At 39.6% G+C, this 15,469-nt stretch overlaps 1 protein-coding gene across 1 annotated transcript in view; it reads right to left on the bottom strand.

Moving 5' to 3' along the window:
* The window catches only part of LOC150081440 (superoxide dismutase [Cu-Zn]-like), a 71,704-nt gene that overhangs the window by 19,129 nt on the left and 37,106 nt on the right, over positions 1 to 15,469 (bottom strand). The window contains exon 3 of the mRNA XM_090379297.1: positions 2,169 to 2,238. Coding sequence (XP_090235423.1) covers positions 2,169 to 2,238 — 70 coding nt within the window. The remainder of the gene's footprint in view (positions 1 to 2,168; positions 2,239 to 15,469) is intronic.

The raw sequence follows: 15,469 nt of genomic DNA, 5'->3' as shown, positions 1-15,469 counted from the left end.
GTGGTTACTTATGTCTCTGTCTGGAGTCATGGTCATTTGTTGTTTCTTCCTGGGATGCAATCCCTTTGTGGATTGTCTTAATGGTGATTGTCCGTGCACCTTATATGGTTGTTTGCAAAGTCATATATTGTGGGCCTGAGAATCGCTATTGTGGCTGTGGGGGCAGAAGAGTATGCCTTCTGTCAAAAAGATCTTGTGCAAAGTTTTCCAGTGCTTTGTAGCTGTGCTCCTCCTCCAGTAAGCGTTCCTCTTGATTCTCTGGTACATAATGTAATTCTGTAATTAGTCGGCATCGGAGGTCTTCATAAAGATTGCAGTGGCACATTAAATGCTCCCACGTTTCCACTAAGCCACAATGACAAAGGACAGTGTTGCTCAGTCCAAAGGTCATCAGTTTGAATCTGATGGTGTTGTGGCCAGCAATCCTGGGGAGAGCCAGCTTGGGTATTTTGGGTATGTGGCCGAGACAGTTGGGAGGAATTTTCGCGTTATTTGCCCTTTTGTTGAGTTTTGCCACCATGTTTGCCAGGTTTGCTGGAGATGTACAGTTAGTCTTCTTTTCTCTATTTTCGGTTCGCTGGCTACATTTATTGTTTAGGTAGGTGGTAGACATCAGTGTGCCTGGCATGTGGATGACTGGACCCAGGGTATCCCAGCAGAACATCGTCCAAAGCATGACGCTGCCGCCACTGGCTTGTTTTCATCCCAAAGTGCATCCAGGTGCCATCACTTCCCTGGGTAAACAACGCACATGTCCCGTCTGTTCACATGATGCAACAGGAAACCACTCATCGGACCAGACAATCTTCCAATCAAGGTCCAGTTTTGATGCTCATGTGCCCATTGTAAGTACTGTTGCTGGTGAACTGTGGTTAGCATGGGCACTTGGAGCCGCCTGCGGCTACGCAGCCCCATTTTCAGCAGAGTTCGATGTATTGTGTGTTGTGAAACATTACTCCCATCACCAGCGTTTCAATTACCGGCAAATTGTGCCACAGTCGCCCTTCTGTTTCCACATACCATCTGGGAGAGCCTTCAGTCACCTCGAGCATCGATAAACCGTGGTCGTCCAACACCTCGCCGGTGGTTCGTTGGTTTCCCTTCCTTGGACCACTTTTGGCAGGTTACTAACCACGGCTGAGAACCCCACCAGCTGTGCCATTTCAGATATGCTCTGACTGAGTCATCTGGCCATTACAATTTGGCCTTTGACAAACTTGCTTAAGTCCACTGCCTTTCCCATCTGAAGAACAAGAGTAACACTGATTAACAGAGCTCAGTATCAGGTGTTTTTTTAAACCATGTGCCGACCCACACACGCACTGTAGTTCACCTGCAGTTGATTCGATTTGCATAATGACTCAGGCGCCTCCGCAGCCAGGTGGGAAGGAGCAGCTAGTGCGTAGCACACACTTCTTGATTAGACCGGGATTCTAGCCTGTCACCACCAAATACGGGGGATGCGGTAAGGTCAGGGAATGACCACCGCATATTCCCGGAGCATTATGGCCTTAGTTGCTAATGCTCCTAAAAACCAAATAACAGCAGCAGGACAGCATAATGACTCACTGGTCATAATGTTTTGGCTCATCAGTGTATATATTAAATGCATATTGTTCATAATCCTGATTTTTGTTTATTTTTCAGATTATCTAGGAATTCAATTATTTGGGAAAATTTATTTCCCGTCCTACCCCGTTATTCGGGAGTCTACTATATATATTTTGGCAGGTAGAAAAAAATTCTGATTTTAAATTTCTGTGGCTACTTGCATCTTCAGCAGAGTCTCTATACTCTTTCAGAGCTAGTTGGTGTGTGTAATGAAGAATGAATTTGAAAGAGAAAGAGAAGATCGCTTATTCATGCATTAAGAAATGTCGTAATGCCTGTAGCAGGAGTTGTAGTGTGGGGGTTACACATCTGTCATTATCAAAGGCATTTTTTTGGTGACCTACGATTATGTATCATATATTTTGATTTTTACCTTTTCTTCATTAAAGTAAAATGGATATTTGAATATGTCTGAATACAATAGTTGTACCAAATGGTTGATAAACTTCTAGTAAAAGTAAACAATTGCTTCAGTTGAACTCCTATTGAATGGGAATAGTTACAATTACAAGAAATGAGTAATAAACTACCCACATCAAATTATCCAATGTACAAACCTGAAATGATCAGAAGGAGCCCCGTGCTGATTTTGGTATGGGTTGAAGTGTGGCCCAGCACTGGTACAACCTGGTTAAAAAAACAGAAAAAAATGTTACTATAATCATTGATTTAAATCAAATTTTTATAATACTGGAAATTTTCTAGACTAAATATATTATAATTTTTACTTGCTTTAATATATTGTAATTTTTACTTGCTCTAATATATCGTAATTTCTACTTGCTCTATTTCAGGAATTGCACCAAAAATATTAACGAAAATAAGACTAAAATTACGATATATTAATTTAACATATTTTTTAAATTATATAATGGATATGCTTTTCCGATTTTAACCAAAGTCACATTGTTACATTTCTATGGCATATAAAATTTTGAATTTTATATGCCATAAAATTTACAACAGTATCAAAAGCCTTTCTAAGATCCAAATATATAATATCAAAGTTATTCCCTGCATCCAGTTCTTTTGTGACTGCATCATAGTATCCAAACAAATTGGTCAGGCAAGACTTTCCCTTATCCCATGCTGTGTCCGAGCTATAACGGAAGTCTTGTCTAGATCAGGGGTCCCCAACCTGCGGGCCGGATCCGGTCCGCCAGATTATTTATTCCGGTCCGAAAGACTATTTCATCCGCCTCGTCAAATTTATTCTATAGACATCTTTTTTGGTTGCTACGTATCGTATATAAGGATATTTTTAATCAAAATATAATGTAAATGCCGCCAAATATAATTTTGTAACATTGTTGCAACTCTGTGCACTTCCACTTGGCATAAGTTGTTTGGTTTGGTTTGGATTTTATTGGCGCATTAGCAACTAAGGCTATAATGCGCTGGCACAAGTGGAAGTGCACGACTAGTGTTTCTTGCGATGTCGGAAATCCCAACAGTGCGAGTGCCCAAGGCTATAAGTTTATAGCCTGGAGTATTTCCGGCGAACACAAGTTGTCAAAAAGTGAAATAGTAAAGTTAAAATAAGCGACTGTTAAAACAACTGCTAAACACTAATCTAAATATTAATCAAGTAAGTATTAGTGAAAGAATTGTATGCAATGCGTTCTTTGCAGTTTTCAATGTAAAAACGAGTACACGTATTAATCTTTCTCCTGGTCAGCTATTGTCATTCAGACCGTAGTCGTCGGGCCGCTGCACCGATTATCATGCTCAACAATTTATTGGTGCCATTTGTATAAATGCATATTATTTTTAATTTTATTTAACTTTAAAATTTTAATTTTAGCGAATCAAGATGTCAAGGAAAAGAAAATTTGATTCCAATGTCGTGTCTTCAATGAACTTTGGTCGATTAATTATTTTTTTATAAGGGACAATAACCGATGTACCTGCCTTATATGTAAGGAAGCAGTTTCTGTGTTGAAAGAATATAATTTGAAACAGCATTATACGACAAAACATGCCTCAACTTACGATAAACTTCAAGGAGAGTTGCGAAACAAGAAATTACAAGAGCTGAGCTTTGATTTCAAGAGGCAACAACAACAGATGACACGTTTCACTAATCAGAATTTAAATTTAATTAGAGCTAGTTTGCGAGCATCTCAAATCATTGCTGAAGAGGGGGGGGCTTTTACTTTTTTTTTTTTTTTTTATGTGAACCCCAAACACGAGAGGTATTAGAACCTATAGTACTTAGTACCGTGCTTGGGTTGGAGGTTGAGAAGACGAAAGAAGATATTTGTTGACATTGGACTTCAACTTCTGTAGATTGTAATTTTCAGGAAATACGTATGAAGGAAGGTTGTTCCAGAAAACGGCAGTTGAATGAATAAATGAGGAAGATGAAAAGTTGGTTCTGTGGGTTTGAAGTTGGACAGTAAATGGATGTTGGCTGGTGGCGGCACGTGTTCGGACTGTTTTGAAAGAGAGAGCGGGAATTATAGAAGCCAATTCAGAAGAACAGTGCCCATGGAAATATCTGTAGAAGAGGCATGCAGCAGAAACAGTACGTCTATGAGAAAGCGAGTGGAGAGACTCTGTTAGAGATGAATCATTAATTAACCTAACTGCCCTCTTCTGAATGGAATCAAGAAGCCTGAGAGAGGTTTTGGGGGCACCACCCCAAATGTGGGAACAATATTCCATGGCAGGGCGGATTTGCGATTTATACAGAGTGAGCAGCTGTTTGGAAGAAAAGTAACGCCGAGAGCGAAAGAGAAAACCAAGTTTTTTAGATGCATAGGAAGCAATATTTGTAATGTGCTTGTGCCAAGAGAGATTAGAAGTCAGGGTAATCCCCAAAAGAGATATATCCTTTTGCCTAGAAATTGGAGTGTCACTAAAGATAAGCATAGGAGCAGAAGAATCCTTTTTGCGAGATATAAGACAAGACTGAGTTTTAGAAGGGTTGAAATCAACTAAGTTGTCTTTGCCCCACTGGAGAATTACCTGAAGATCGGCATTTAAGGAATTGGTAACAGATTTTCGAGAAGTTGAAGCTGATTGAGCAGGGCAAGGTTTCTCAAAATGGAAAGTTGAATGCAATGTGCTATCATCGGCAAAACTATGGATAGGATTTACAGTCAATGGAAGAAGGTCATTGATATACAAGAGGAAAAGAGTGGGGGAAAGAACTGAACCTTGGGGGACACCGGCATTAGTGGAGAAGTTAGAAGACGGAGAGCCATCTACCATCACCCTCAGTGAGTGATCAGAGAGAAAACTGGATAACCAATTACTAAAAACAGTTGGCAAACCATAAGATGGAAGCTTGTTTAGAAGACCTTTATGCCAAACACGATCGAAAGCCTTTGAGATGTCAAGAGCAACTACTTGTGTTTCACCGAACCTTTCCATTGAAGTAGTCCATAAATAGGTAACATAAGCCAGAATATCACCAGTGGATCGACACTGACGGAATCCATACTGGAGATCGTTGATCAGACGGAAGGTTTCTAGGTAGTTTAAGAGTTGGCGGTTAATTGATTTCTCCATTACTTTAGAAAGAGTAGAAGTAATTGCAATGGGACGATAATTGGATGGGAGGGATTTGTCACCCTTCTTAGGAACTGGCTGGATATGAGCCAATTTCCAAGCAGAAGGAAAAACACCTTTGGAATAAGAAAGTGAAAAAAGGCGACAAAGAATAGGAGTAAGTTCAGGAGCACAGATTTTGAGAACAAGTGGAGAAATACCATCAGGACCTGGAGCTTTCTTAGCATCAAGATTCATCAAAATCCTTCTGATATCCTTTTGACGGAAGACCACAGGAGGCATTGAATGGATCGTGTTGGGAATGGTGGGAGGTGTTTTACCAAGTTCATTAATACATGAGCTGGAAGAAAAATGGGATGCTAGCAGGTCAGCTTTATCCTTGGCTGAAGTGACAACAGAACCATCTGGTTTGGACAGAGGTGGAAGCAGAGATGGGCAAAAGTTGCGGCCAATAGCTTTGGCAAGAGACCAGAATGCTCGGCTACCATTAGGGCAAGAAGCAAGTTTTCTACTCTTAGCCTGTTCAAACTCTAGTTTGGACTGATTAATAACTGCTTTACAATTGTTGCGAGCTTTGGTGTAGGCAGAAAATGAAACTGAAGAATTAGAAACAAGCCAATTACGATATGCAACATTCTTCTCTTGAACAGCCTTAGCACATTTATTGGAAAACCAAGGTTTAGATAAAGGACGAGATTTTAAAGTTGAGTGTGGGATAAAGGATTCCATTCCTGCAAGAATAATTTCACTGACACGATCTGAGCAAACGTTGACATCAGGAGTTTTGAAACAGTAATCCGACCAAGGAAAAGAAGAAAAGAAGTCTCGCAGGCCATCCCATTTTGCATTCTTGTAATGCCAAACAACACGAGGTTGGGAATAGCCATGAGATAAAGGATCCATTGGAGAAGAGACAATCACCAAGTTGTGATCTGAAGTGCCTAAAGGACCTCTCACTTCGACCGTGTACTTAGAAGGGTTGTTTGTGAGAAAAAGATCAAGCGTATTGGCTGTATGATTCGGATTGTCCGGTATCCTTGTAGGTAAATGAACAATCTGTGCTAGGTCATTAGTAATTGCAAAAGCCTCAGCATCTCGACCTGCTGGGTCGGTGTGACTAGAAAACGGAAGCCAGCTGGAGTTGTGAACATTAAAATCACCAAGGAAAATTACCTCACTGTTAGGAAAGTTGGACTGGAGAAAGTCAAGTTGCAACGAGAGGAAGTCAAAGAGCTCCAAGTGATTAGTGGAGTTGGGAGAACGGTAGAGACAACAGATGAATTTGACACAATGAGGTAGAGAGATTTTAAGCCAGAGAAGATCAAAGAGAGGAGATTCCAAATTGCCAAGTCTCTGACAGGGAATATCAGAACGGACATATGCACAAGTACCACCTTTGAGGCGAAAGGAATCATACAGCGAATAATTTGGGCATCTGAGATGAGCAGTAGTTGAATCAACCGATAACTGAGATTCTGTCAGAAAAAGTACATGGGGTTTGGCAGACTGCAAGTGGAAATGGACATCGTTGAGATTAGAAATAAGACCACGTATATTTGTGAAATGAATTAGGAAGTCCTTGGGAGGTTTAGATCTTTTCGCAGATAAGCTTGTTCTATTAGTTTGACAATTCATGGTGTATTTAATAGTAAGAAAAAGTGGGTGGGACATGCTGTATGAAGTAATGAAATTTTTGGATATGGCGTACATGTGGTAAGAATATACCCAGATCCTTGACATAACGTGGCCTCGACAATGCTCCCCGCATACACACTACTCGGACTCCCTCCAGTCACTATCTGGCAGAGTAGAGGTAGCAAGATTATACACTAGCTGATCCGGAAACCTCCTAGAGAGTTACCAATAGGTTCGGTCCGGTGTACTAACTAGCGGCCGGCCTGCGAAAACCGTTTTAGAGCTGTACCCTCGAAATGTGAGGAATATTGGATCTCGCCATGACGTTCATCATAACCTCAAAAGTCATAAATCATACTGCATGATGGAAGAGATAGGGAAGGGTTGACCGGAACTTAGCTCTAGAGACTAAACATGGGTTCCACCACTTCAAGCCTCCAATAAGCAAAGTGGTGGTATTTCACCGGTTGATGAGAGTCATCTACCACCTAGTACTGCCTGGTAACATAGAGGGGCGGCATTCCTCCATGTGGTGTGGGCGCCACGCCTCGACCCCTGCTTACGTTGGTTCACACCTGAGTGGTCACCCACCATGTGCTTGTGCATGGAGGTTATACCCAGGATTACTAACAGTCCCACCATCGTGAAGGTGCAAGCAGAGGATTTGGCTGTCACAGACCGTCCGGACCTCGCCGAAATTGGGTCCACTTGACTTGAGTGTCACCCGAATATCAGTTCCATCAGCGTTTTAGACTCCCAGGTAGCAAGTACAGCTTGTCTGGCATATCTGAGGGAATGTCTGTGACAACCTCAAGGACTGATGGCGAGTTTGTCAAAAGATTGTGCCTACCAATTGCAGAAGAAATATGCCCTGATCACGTTAAGCACTTCGCTGCTATAAGTTTATCAGCGTCAACTTAGCAAGAAGAATCGAAGACTTGTCTGCTAATGTTAAAGATCAGCTGAAACAAAAAGTTACAGATTTTATAAATTTTTCGATTGCAGTTGATGAAAGTGAAGATATTACCAACACAGCACAGTTACTCATTTACATGCGCGGTATAAATCAAAATTTTGAAGTCACAGAAGAACTGGCTGCACTTGAAAGCTTCGAAGAATAGAACCTCTGGTGAAAACATATTTTATAGCGTATCAAAAGTGTTTGAAGACCTGCAGCTTGATTGGTAATTGTTGACAGCAATTACGACCGATGGTGCAAAGAATATGGTTGAGAAAAATATTGGTTTCATCCGCCATGTTAATAAATATTTTGATTCCAAAAACATCGAAAGACCTATGCAATTTCATTGTCTTATTCACCAGCAATCATTGTGCGGTAAATTTTTGTCTTCGAACTCAATCATGTCGACTGTAATTAGCATTGCGAATTTTATACGCAAAAATGGCCTGAACCATCGTCATTTTAAAATTTTCTTGGAGACGAAAGCGAATATGGTGATTTGCTGTATCATACGGAGGTGCGATATTTGAGTCGCGGTAATGTGTTAAAAGGATTTTTTCAACTCAGAACCGAAATAGACATATTCATGAACGAAAAATTAAAACCAGTCCCAGAATTAAGACTCTAAATGGTTATGGGAACTTGCATTTTTAACAGATATTTGTGGACATTTGAATACATTGAATAAAAAACTTCAAAGTCGCGATCTACTTGTAAATGACTTGTTCTACAATATTAAAGCATTTCAGACAAAATTAGAATTATTTAAAAATCAAATTGAACAAAATATTTTTTCCCATTTATTGTGTTGTGAAAGTTTATATAATAATATGCCCAATTGTGATTTTTTCTACCGACAATTTGGTCCGAAATCTTGAATTATTGATGGAAGCATTTGTTGATTTCGAAAACAATAGAAAATTATTTACATTATTTCAGAATCCATTTGATGTAAATGTTTCACAAATAGATAAAGATCTACAATTAGAAATCATAGATCTTCAAATTAACGATAACCTGAAAACATTATTGCAAAATGAAACATTAATTAACTTTTATAAAATTTTGACAGAAAATGAATTTCCAGAATTAAAAAAATTAGCGAGAATAATAATTTTTATTTTTGGTAGCACTTATCTATGTGAAGAAACATACTCAAAAATGAAATACAGTATATAAAATCCAAAAATCGATCAAGAACGACAGATGAACATTTGCAAGACTTTTTAAGATTGGGAACTTCTACTATTAAACCTAACATTTAAATTATTGCTAAATCAAAACAACTACAAACATCTCATTGATTTGCTATTTCTGTAATATCAAATGTGATTATAATAATAAAAATTGTGATTTTTAATATGACTATGTCTTTATATACAATAAATATCCCTTGTTTATAATTTTTTATAGTTTTTCTATCTTGTACACCCCGTTTGACCTGGTGAAGTCGCTAAAATTGCGTTTTTTGGTTTACAGTGCTTTTAGTCGTCAAAATTGCACCGACTCCGGCCCGCCATTTGTTATGAATTTTCTATGTGGCCCTCCGAAGAAAAAGGTTGGGGACCCCTGGTCCAGATGATCCTGCAGTGCTTCTTTAACCAGTTCCTCCATTAATTTTCCTGGAACACAAATTAAACTCACAGGTCTATAATTACTTGTGTCAGCCTTTGATCCTCCTTTGTAAATTGGGGTCACATTTGTACATCTCCAGTCTATTGGTACCTCCCCTGATTACAAAGAAGCTCTCATAATTATGGCTAAGGGTTTGCTTACTTCCTTTGCTGCCCCTTTAATATAACTGGATAGATCCCATCCAACCCGGGTGCCTTTTTTATGTTTATCCTCAGCAATTTCTCCTCCACTTTCCTCTCAGTTATTACAAAATCAACTAGCTCACTGCCAGAGTTTACTTCACCTCTGGCATTCCTCTTCCAGAATAACTCCTAATGTGTGAATGTAGATGCAAAATACTCGTTTAGTTTGTTAGCCACCTGAGCAGGATCCTCAACTGTTAAACCATCAATATCCAGTGGACCAATCTGATTCGTCCCTTTCCTTCTAGAGTTTACATAAGTAAAGAACTCTTTGCTGTTTTTCTTTGCATCCTTTACCAAAGATTTCTCATAATCTGCCTTTGCCTGCCTAATCTCCTTTGTGACTTGGTTTCCATGTCATAGGCTTCCATGTCACCCATTAATTTATATGTATCCCATGCATTTTTCTTCTCTGCCACATTTCTCATTAGTTCATCTGACATCCATTTAGGCCTAAACCTTGAACAATATTTCTTAGTTGGTATGTAAAGCCTAGTAGCTTCCAAGATAAGTTCTTTGAATGCTCTCCATTTTGAATTTACTGTTGGTAACATCATTAGTTGTCCCATCGTATATAATTTAAATACTGTCTCAGACCATCGTAGTCGCCTTTACGAAAGCAAAAACCCTTCCCTTTACCCCTGATGGTAGTTATCTCTGAGTAAATCCCACTTCAGCACACTGTGATCACTGCCACCTAGTGGTTCCTTTATCTGCAGATGCTTAATGCATGAAGAACCACAACTGATAATCAGATTAAGAGTATTACTCCCTCTAGTTGCCTCCCGAACATGCTTATGTAGAAAACAATCATCGAATAAATCCACAAAAGCCTTGCTAGTGTGTGAGTGACCAACCCACAAATTCTAGTCAGTATCTGGGAAATTAAAATCCCCCATTATAAGACTCTCTGATTTACTGGCCCACTTTATTTCCCTGTACATTTTCTTATTATACTCATCAGAGTCATTAGGGCTATAGCACACTCCTACTCTCAATTTTGATCTCCCAATGCTTATGTCACACCAAAGTGACTCGAAACTGCACTGTCCAGCGATGTCGACTGGCTTCACTTCCTTGGATTTTATGTGTTTCTTAACTAATAGCATAACCCCTCCTTCCTTACTATCATGTCTATCTTTTCTGTGCACATTGTACTCCTCGACTTCCAGTTCTGCATTCCTTATATCTCTGTGACACCATATCTCTGATATTCCAACAATATCTGCCTTTGATGTTTTGAGCAATACCTCAAATTCATCAAATTTATTTACCAAACTCCTAGCATTGGTGCACACGCAAGTATCCATGCACCTGTTCCTATTCTTAGTTACCCTAACACAACCCATATGTTTATTTGTGCCGCAATGACTCCCAGCAGTCTCTGAAATACCATGCATCTTGTTTTCCAGGCTTCTGCTCATTCCAATAGAAGCAGTGCAAGAATCACTTTCACCTCTACCAGTGGCTACTGTTAATCTATTAGTCCCTGTATCCCCCCATGCTAGCAGTTTTCTGACCCACCTAACACTGCCTCGATAGCATTAGCAAATATTCTTGCACCCCTTCTATTTAAGTGTATCCCATCCCTGTAGAAGCAGTCTCTCCTGTTAACAAGTGCAGACCAGGCTGAAAAAAATTCTACCCCTTGAGCCTTGCACAATCTTTCCAGGGCCGAATTGATCGACAAGGCTCTCATCATATACTCCCTCCTATCGTGTCTGGACATAATTGCAGACACTTTCAAAATTCAACCCTAATCATGGCTTTTTTTCAACAGTGATCTGTACTTGTTAAGTAATTCCGCTGGTCTCCTACTGTTAATATCATTAGTTCCAACGTGTACAACTATTTCACCTTTTGTGCCCTTAAAAGATGATATCCGCTCTACAACGTCATCAACCTTTGCCCCTGGCAGACATACCCTGGTCCTGTTTCATCTATCCTTTTTGCACAATATGGTCCCCGTTTCTCTGACAACAGAGTCACCAACAACTACTAGTTCCTGTGGGACCAGTGCATTCTGCCTTGTGGGTTGCCGCTGTGTCGCGTGATGACCAAGCTCTGGCGTTAATGTGGGCAGCTGAGAGCTTGATGGGGCCCTCAATTTATTTTATCCTTCGAGGGCATCCACCCTGTCCTTCAAGCTCTCATATAGGCCCATAACAACGCTGAGTTGTCGCCTGATTTCCTTACACTTCTTACATCGCGCACACACACAAAGACATCCCCCATGGCAATATCATGTCCCGTACCCGATTATCGACAAACATCAAGCAAGCAGTGCATTTTAAAAGGCTGTGATTCAGAGGGGCACTGCCCCCCGCCTCGGTTCTCCCCTGAGCCACAGCACTCCCATTAGCTTGAGCCTTTTGCTTAGCTGCTCTTGTCTGGGTCATTATTTCTATTTAATTTCAATAAAATTTCAATTTCAGTACAAAATTATAACCCCAAACTTGTATCTGAACACAGTTATAATGCTATATATATTTTTCAGCATCGAGTATTATCTACGAGTTCCGTTTATATAACTTCCATATCAGTTATGTATTAATTAATTATGTTACGTTTGTAATCTAAGTCGTTATGTGTATTTAGTTAAAAAGTACAATTTAATTGACAATGAAGTTTAACAAGATTAATAGATTTTACTGATTAATTGACAATATTATATTATATACTATACTAAGCTTACGCTATCTAGATAGGGATATAACTTTGTATCGTTTAACAATGACGGCAAGTTACGAACGGTAAATCTACGAACACTTGAGTATTAATTAACTTCCAAATCTCGCTGTCTCAATTCAGAATAAACTAACGATCCTGACTAGATCTATAAGCTACTTATAGAAAATAATTTAATATAACAATTGGTCAATAAAGCGGCTAAATATGGCTAAAAAAACTTTTCGTTCAGCGGAGCTGCAACTTGTAACACGAGGATTTGATACCCTTACCGATACTAAGTAATACCTACAAAATCTCTAAGTTAAACTTTAAACTAAGTATCGAAACTAGGAATATAAAGCTACTCTATAAAATAAGTTAATATGCCAATTTAAGCTAATAAAACAGAAAAAACTTCTCTATTCCAGGAGCAATAAAAACTTCGCCTGCAAAAGGCTACTCTCGTCCTCGATGTTTATCTACAACTGTCTTTCCTCAATTTGAATTTATGCCCCCTTAGGTTTGTAATCTGAGCAAGTGGAAGAATCCCATCAGAATTCAGCCTGCTCAACCCATTCAAGGATTTATACACCTCAATCAGATCACCTCGCAGGTGCCTAGTCTCCAGCCGCTACAATTTGCAGAACAACTTAATCCTCTCTTGGTAAGAGGATCCCTTCATTCCCCTCACCAAAGTTGTTGTCCTTCTCTGTACACGCTCAAGCAAATCTACATCCTTCCAAAATTGAGGCCTCCAGACCTGTACGTAGTACTCAAGGCTGGGCCTGACCGTTGTCTTATATAAAGAGATAATCACCTCCTTTTCCCTGCTAGCAAAATTCCTGTATATCATTGACAAAACCCCATGACCTGCTCTTGCAACCTGTCTGAATTACTTAGAAAAGGTGAATAGAATCTATCTAGTTATATTAAAGAATGCAGCAAAGAAAGTAAGCAAACCCTTAGCCATAATTATTTGAGTTTCCTTGGACTCAGGGGTGGTTTCCATGGACTGGAGATGTGCAAATGTGACCCCAATGTACAAAGGAGGATCAAAGCGAGAGACAGGTAATTACACACCTGTTAGTTTAACTTCTGTTCCAGGGAAAGTAATGGAAGCATTGGTTAAAGAAGCATTGCAGAATCATATAGAGAAGACTTCAGTTATAGCTTGGACACAGCATGGGTTTATTAAGAGGGTAGTCTTGTCTGACCAATTTGATTGAATACTATGATGTAGTCACAAAGGAACTGGATGCAAAGAATAATTTTAATATATATTTGGATCTTAGAAAGGCTTTTGATTCATGGAAGACTGCTGCACAAATTGGAGCAGTGTGGCATTGGAGGCAAATTGCTGCTATGGATAAAGGGATGGTTCAGTGGGAAAAGAGTGGTAATCAATGGACACTGCTCTTTGGGGACTAATGTTATTAGTGGAGTATCCCAGGGTTCAGCGTTAGGCCCGTTTTCTGTATTTACTAATGATATTGATGATGGTATATCAGGCTTAATGTCCAAGTTTGCAGGTGATACGAAGGTCGGTAGGGTTGTGAATGACAGTATGCTGCTGCAAGAGGATCTAGAAAAGTTGAGCAGGTGGGCTGAGAGGTGGCAACTGAAGTTTAACATTGACAAATGTAAAGTACAGTAAGACCATCGTATCCGCGGGGGATACGTTCCAAGACCTACCGTGGATGGCTGAAACAGCGGATATAAGCGAACGCCAGCTGACCCCATATATAACGTGATTTTCTTGTACATACATACGTATAATAAAGTTTAAATGATAAATTAAACACACAGTAAGACATTACCACCATTAAATATGGTAATAATAAAGTACAGCAGACTCTCGATTTACCGGGATTGGATTAACTGGGACACTTCAAGACTCCAAATTAAAAAAAAAAAAAAAATCAACCAGAAATCATAAAATTCAAGTAATAACTAGAATAGATATAAATAGATATATTGCAAGTTGTAAATAAGAGACAATAACCGGCATTAAGTCGTTTGGGAGATTAGCTATTATCTTGCAACCCCCGCTGTCTTCACACCTACCACTCAAAACAAAAAAAAAAAAAGGTACGAATTGTTTAGTTTGATTTAGTGCATCGCATCGATTGTTGTGTTCCGTCGCACCGCAAAGGGACAAATTTGTTTCATTATTTATGTCAGGAATGTCGGAATTGTTTTTTGTTTTTTTTTTTTGTAGTAACTTTTTTTTCTTTTTTTTTTTTTAGTAACTTTTTTTTTTGTTTGTTTAGAAATTGCGAAAATGATGGGCAAACGCAAGAGTTATGCTTTCAAAACTTGAAACTATTCAAAAGTTTGAAAACCGTGCATCCGTTAAATCAAGAACCATTATAATGTTAGTGACCAAACCCTACGCGACATTTTAAAAATTAAAGCGAAGCTAATCGATTTAAAATCGACATCGTAAAAAATAACGGTAACACGCGAGTAGTACGTGTTAAGTTTTTTTCATTTTTTTGTTTTCCATAGTTAACCGTGGGTAACTGAATCAGCGGATACAGGGACACAACTGTACTGCATATGGGAAGCAGTAACCCCAGAGTAACGTATCAACTGTGTGGTACTACGCTGACTACACTGACTTATAATGGGGTCGTCTTCTCTGACTACACTGACTTATAATGGGGTCGTCTTCTCTGACTACACTGACTTATAATGGGGTCTTCTCCTCTATTGATCCCATTTCTTCTGTCTTTCTTCCCCCAGTCTTCAGTCTCCACTCCCTCTCTATCTGCTCGCCAGCGTATACCCCACAGGTCAAAAATTAATAGTTCCAAATTAAGTTGGCTCACATTTCGGCCTTTCAATCTAGCGATCACCCCAAGCAAACGTAATTTTTTTTTTTTTTTTTTAGGTCCTTGCCACTGAAATCTCGGGAAACTAGGTGGCAGGACCTGCCAGAGTAAACAACTACTGGGTACCTGGTCTGCCTCCACGGGGCGAAGTGTGGGCAACGTCGGGCCTCAGCAGGGTCTGGCAGCTAAATGGCCAGAAGAACAACAGTACACGACATCACACACCTCAAGATCCACATACTTTTAAATCTCTGGCCTTTACAGTGAACTGTATCACACCACAATGTAAAGTACGCGGAGATGGGGAAACCCCTGTTGCTGTTTGACCCTAAACACACTTTACTACACTGACAGTGGTAGAGAGTGAAAAGGACCTGGGGTAATTGTGAAGGTAGATATGAAGTTTTCTGAGCAGTGCAGGCGGT

Source organism: Mastigoproctus giganteus, chromosome 8, assembly GCF_048544385.1.
Source record: "Mastigoproctus giganteus isolate SK-2022 chromosome 8, ASM4854438v1, whole genome shotgun sequence".
NCBI lineage: Eukaryota > Metazoa > Arthropoda > Arachnida > Uropygi > Thelyphonidae > Mastigoproctus > Mastigoproctus giganteus.
The sequence above is the reverse complement of the archived record's forward strand: the minus strand, read 5'-3'. Positions and strand labels throughout refer to the sequence as shown.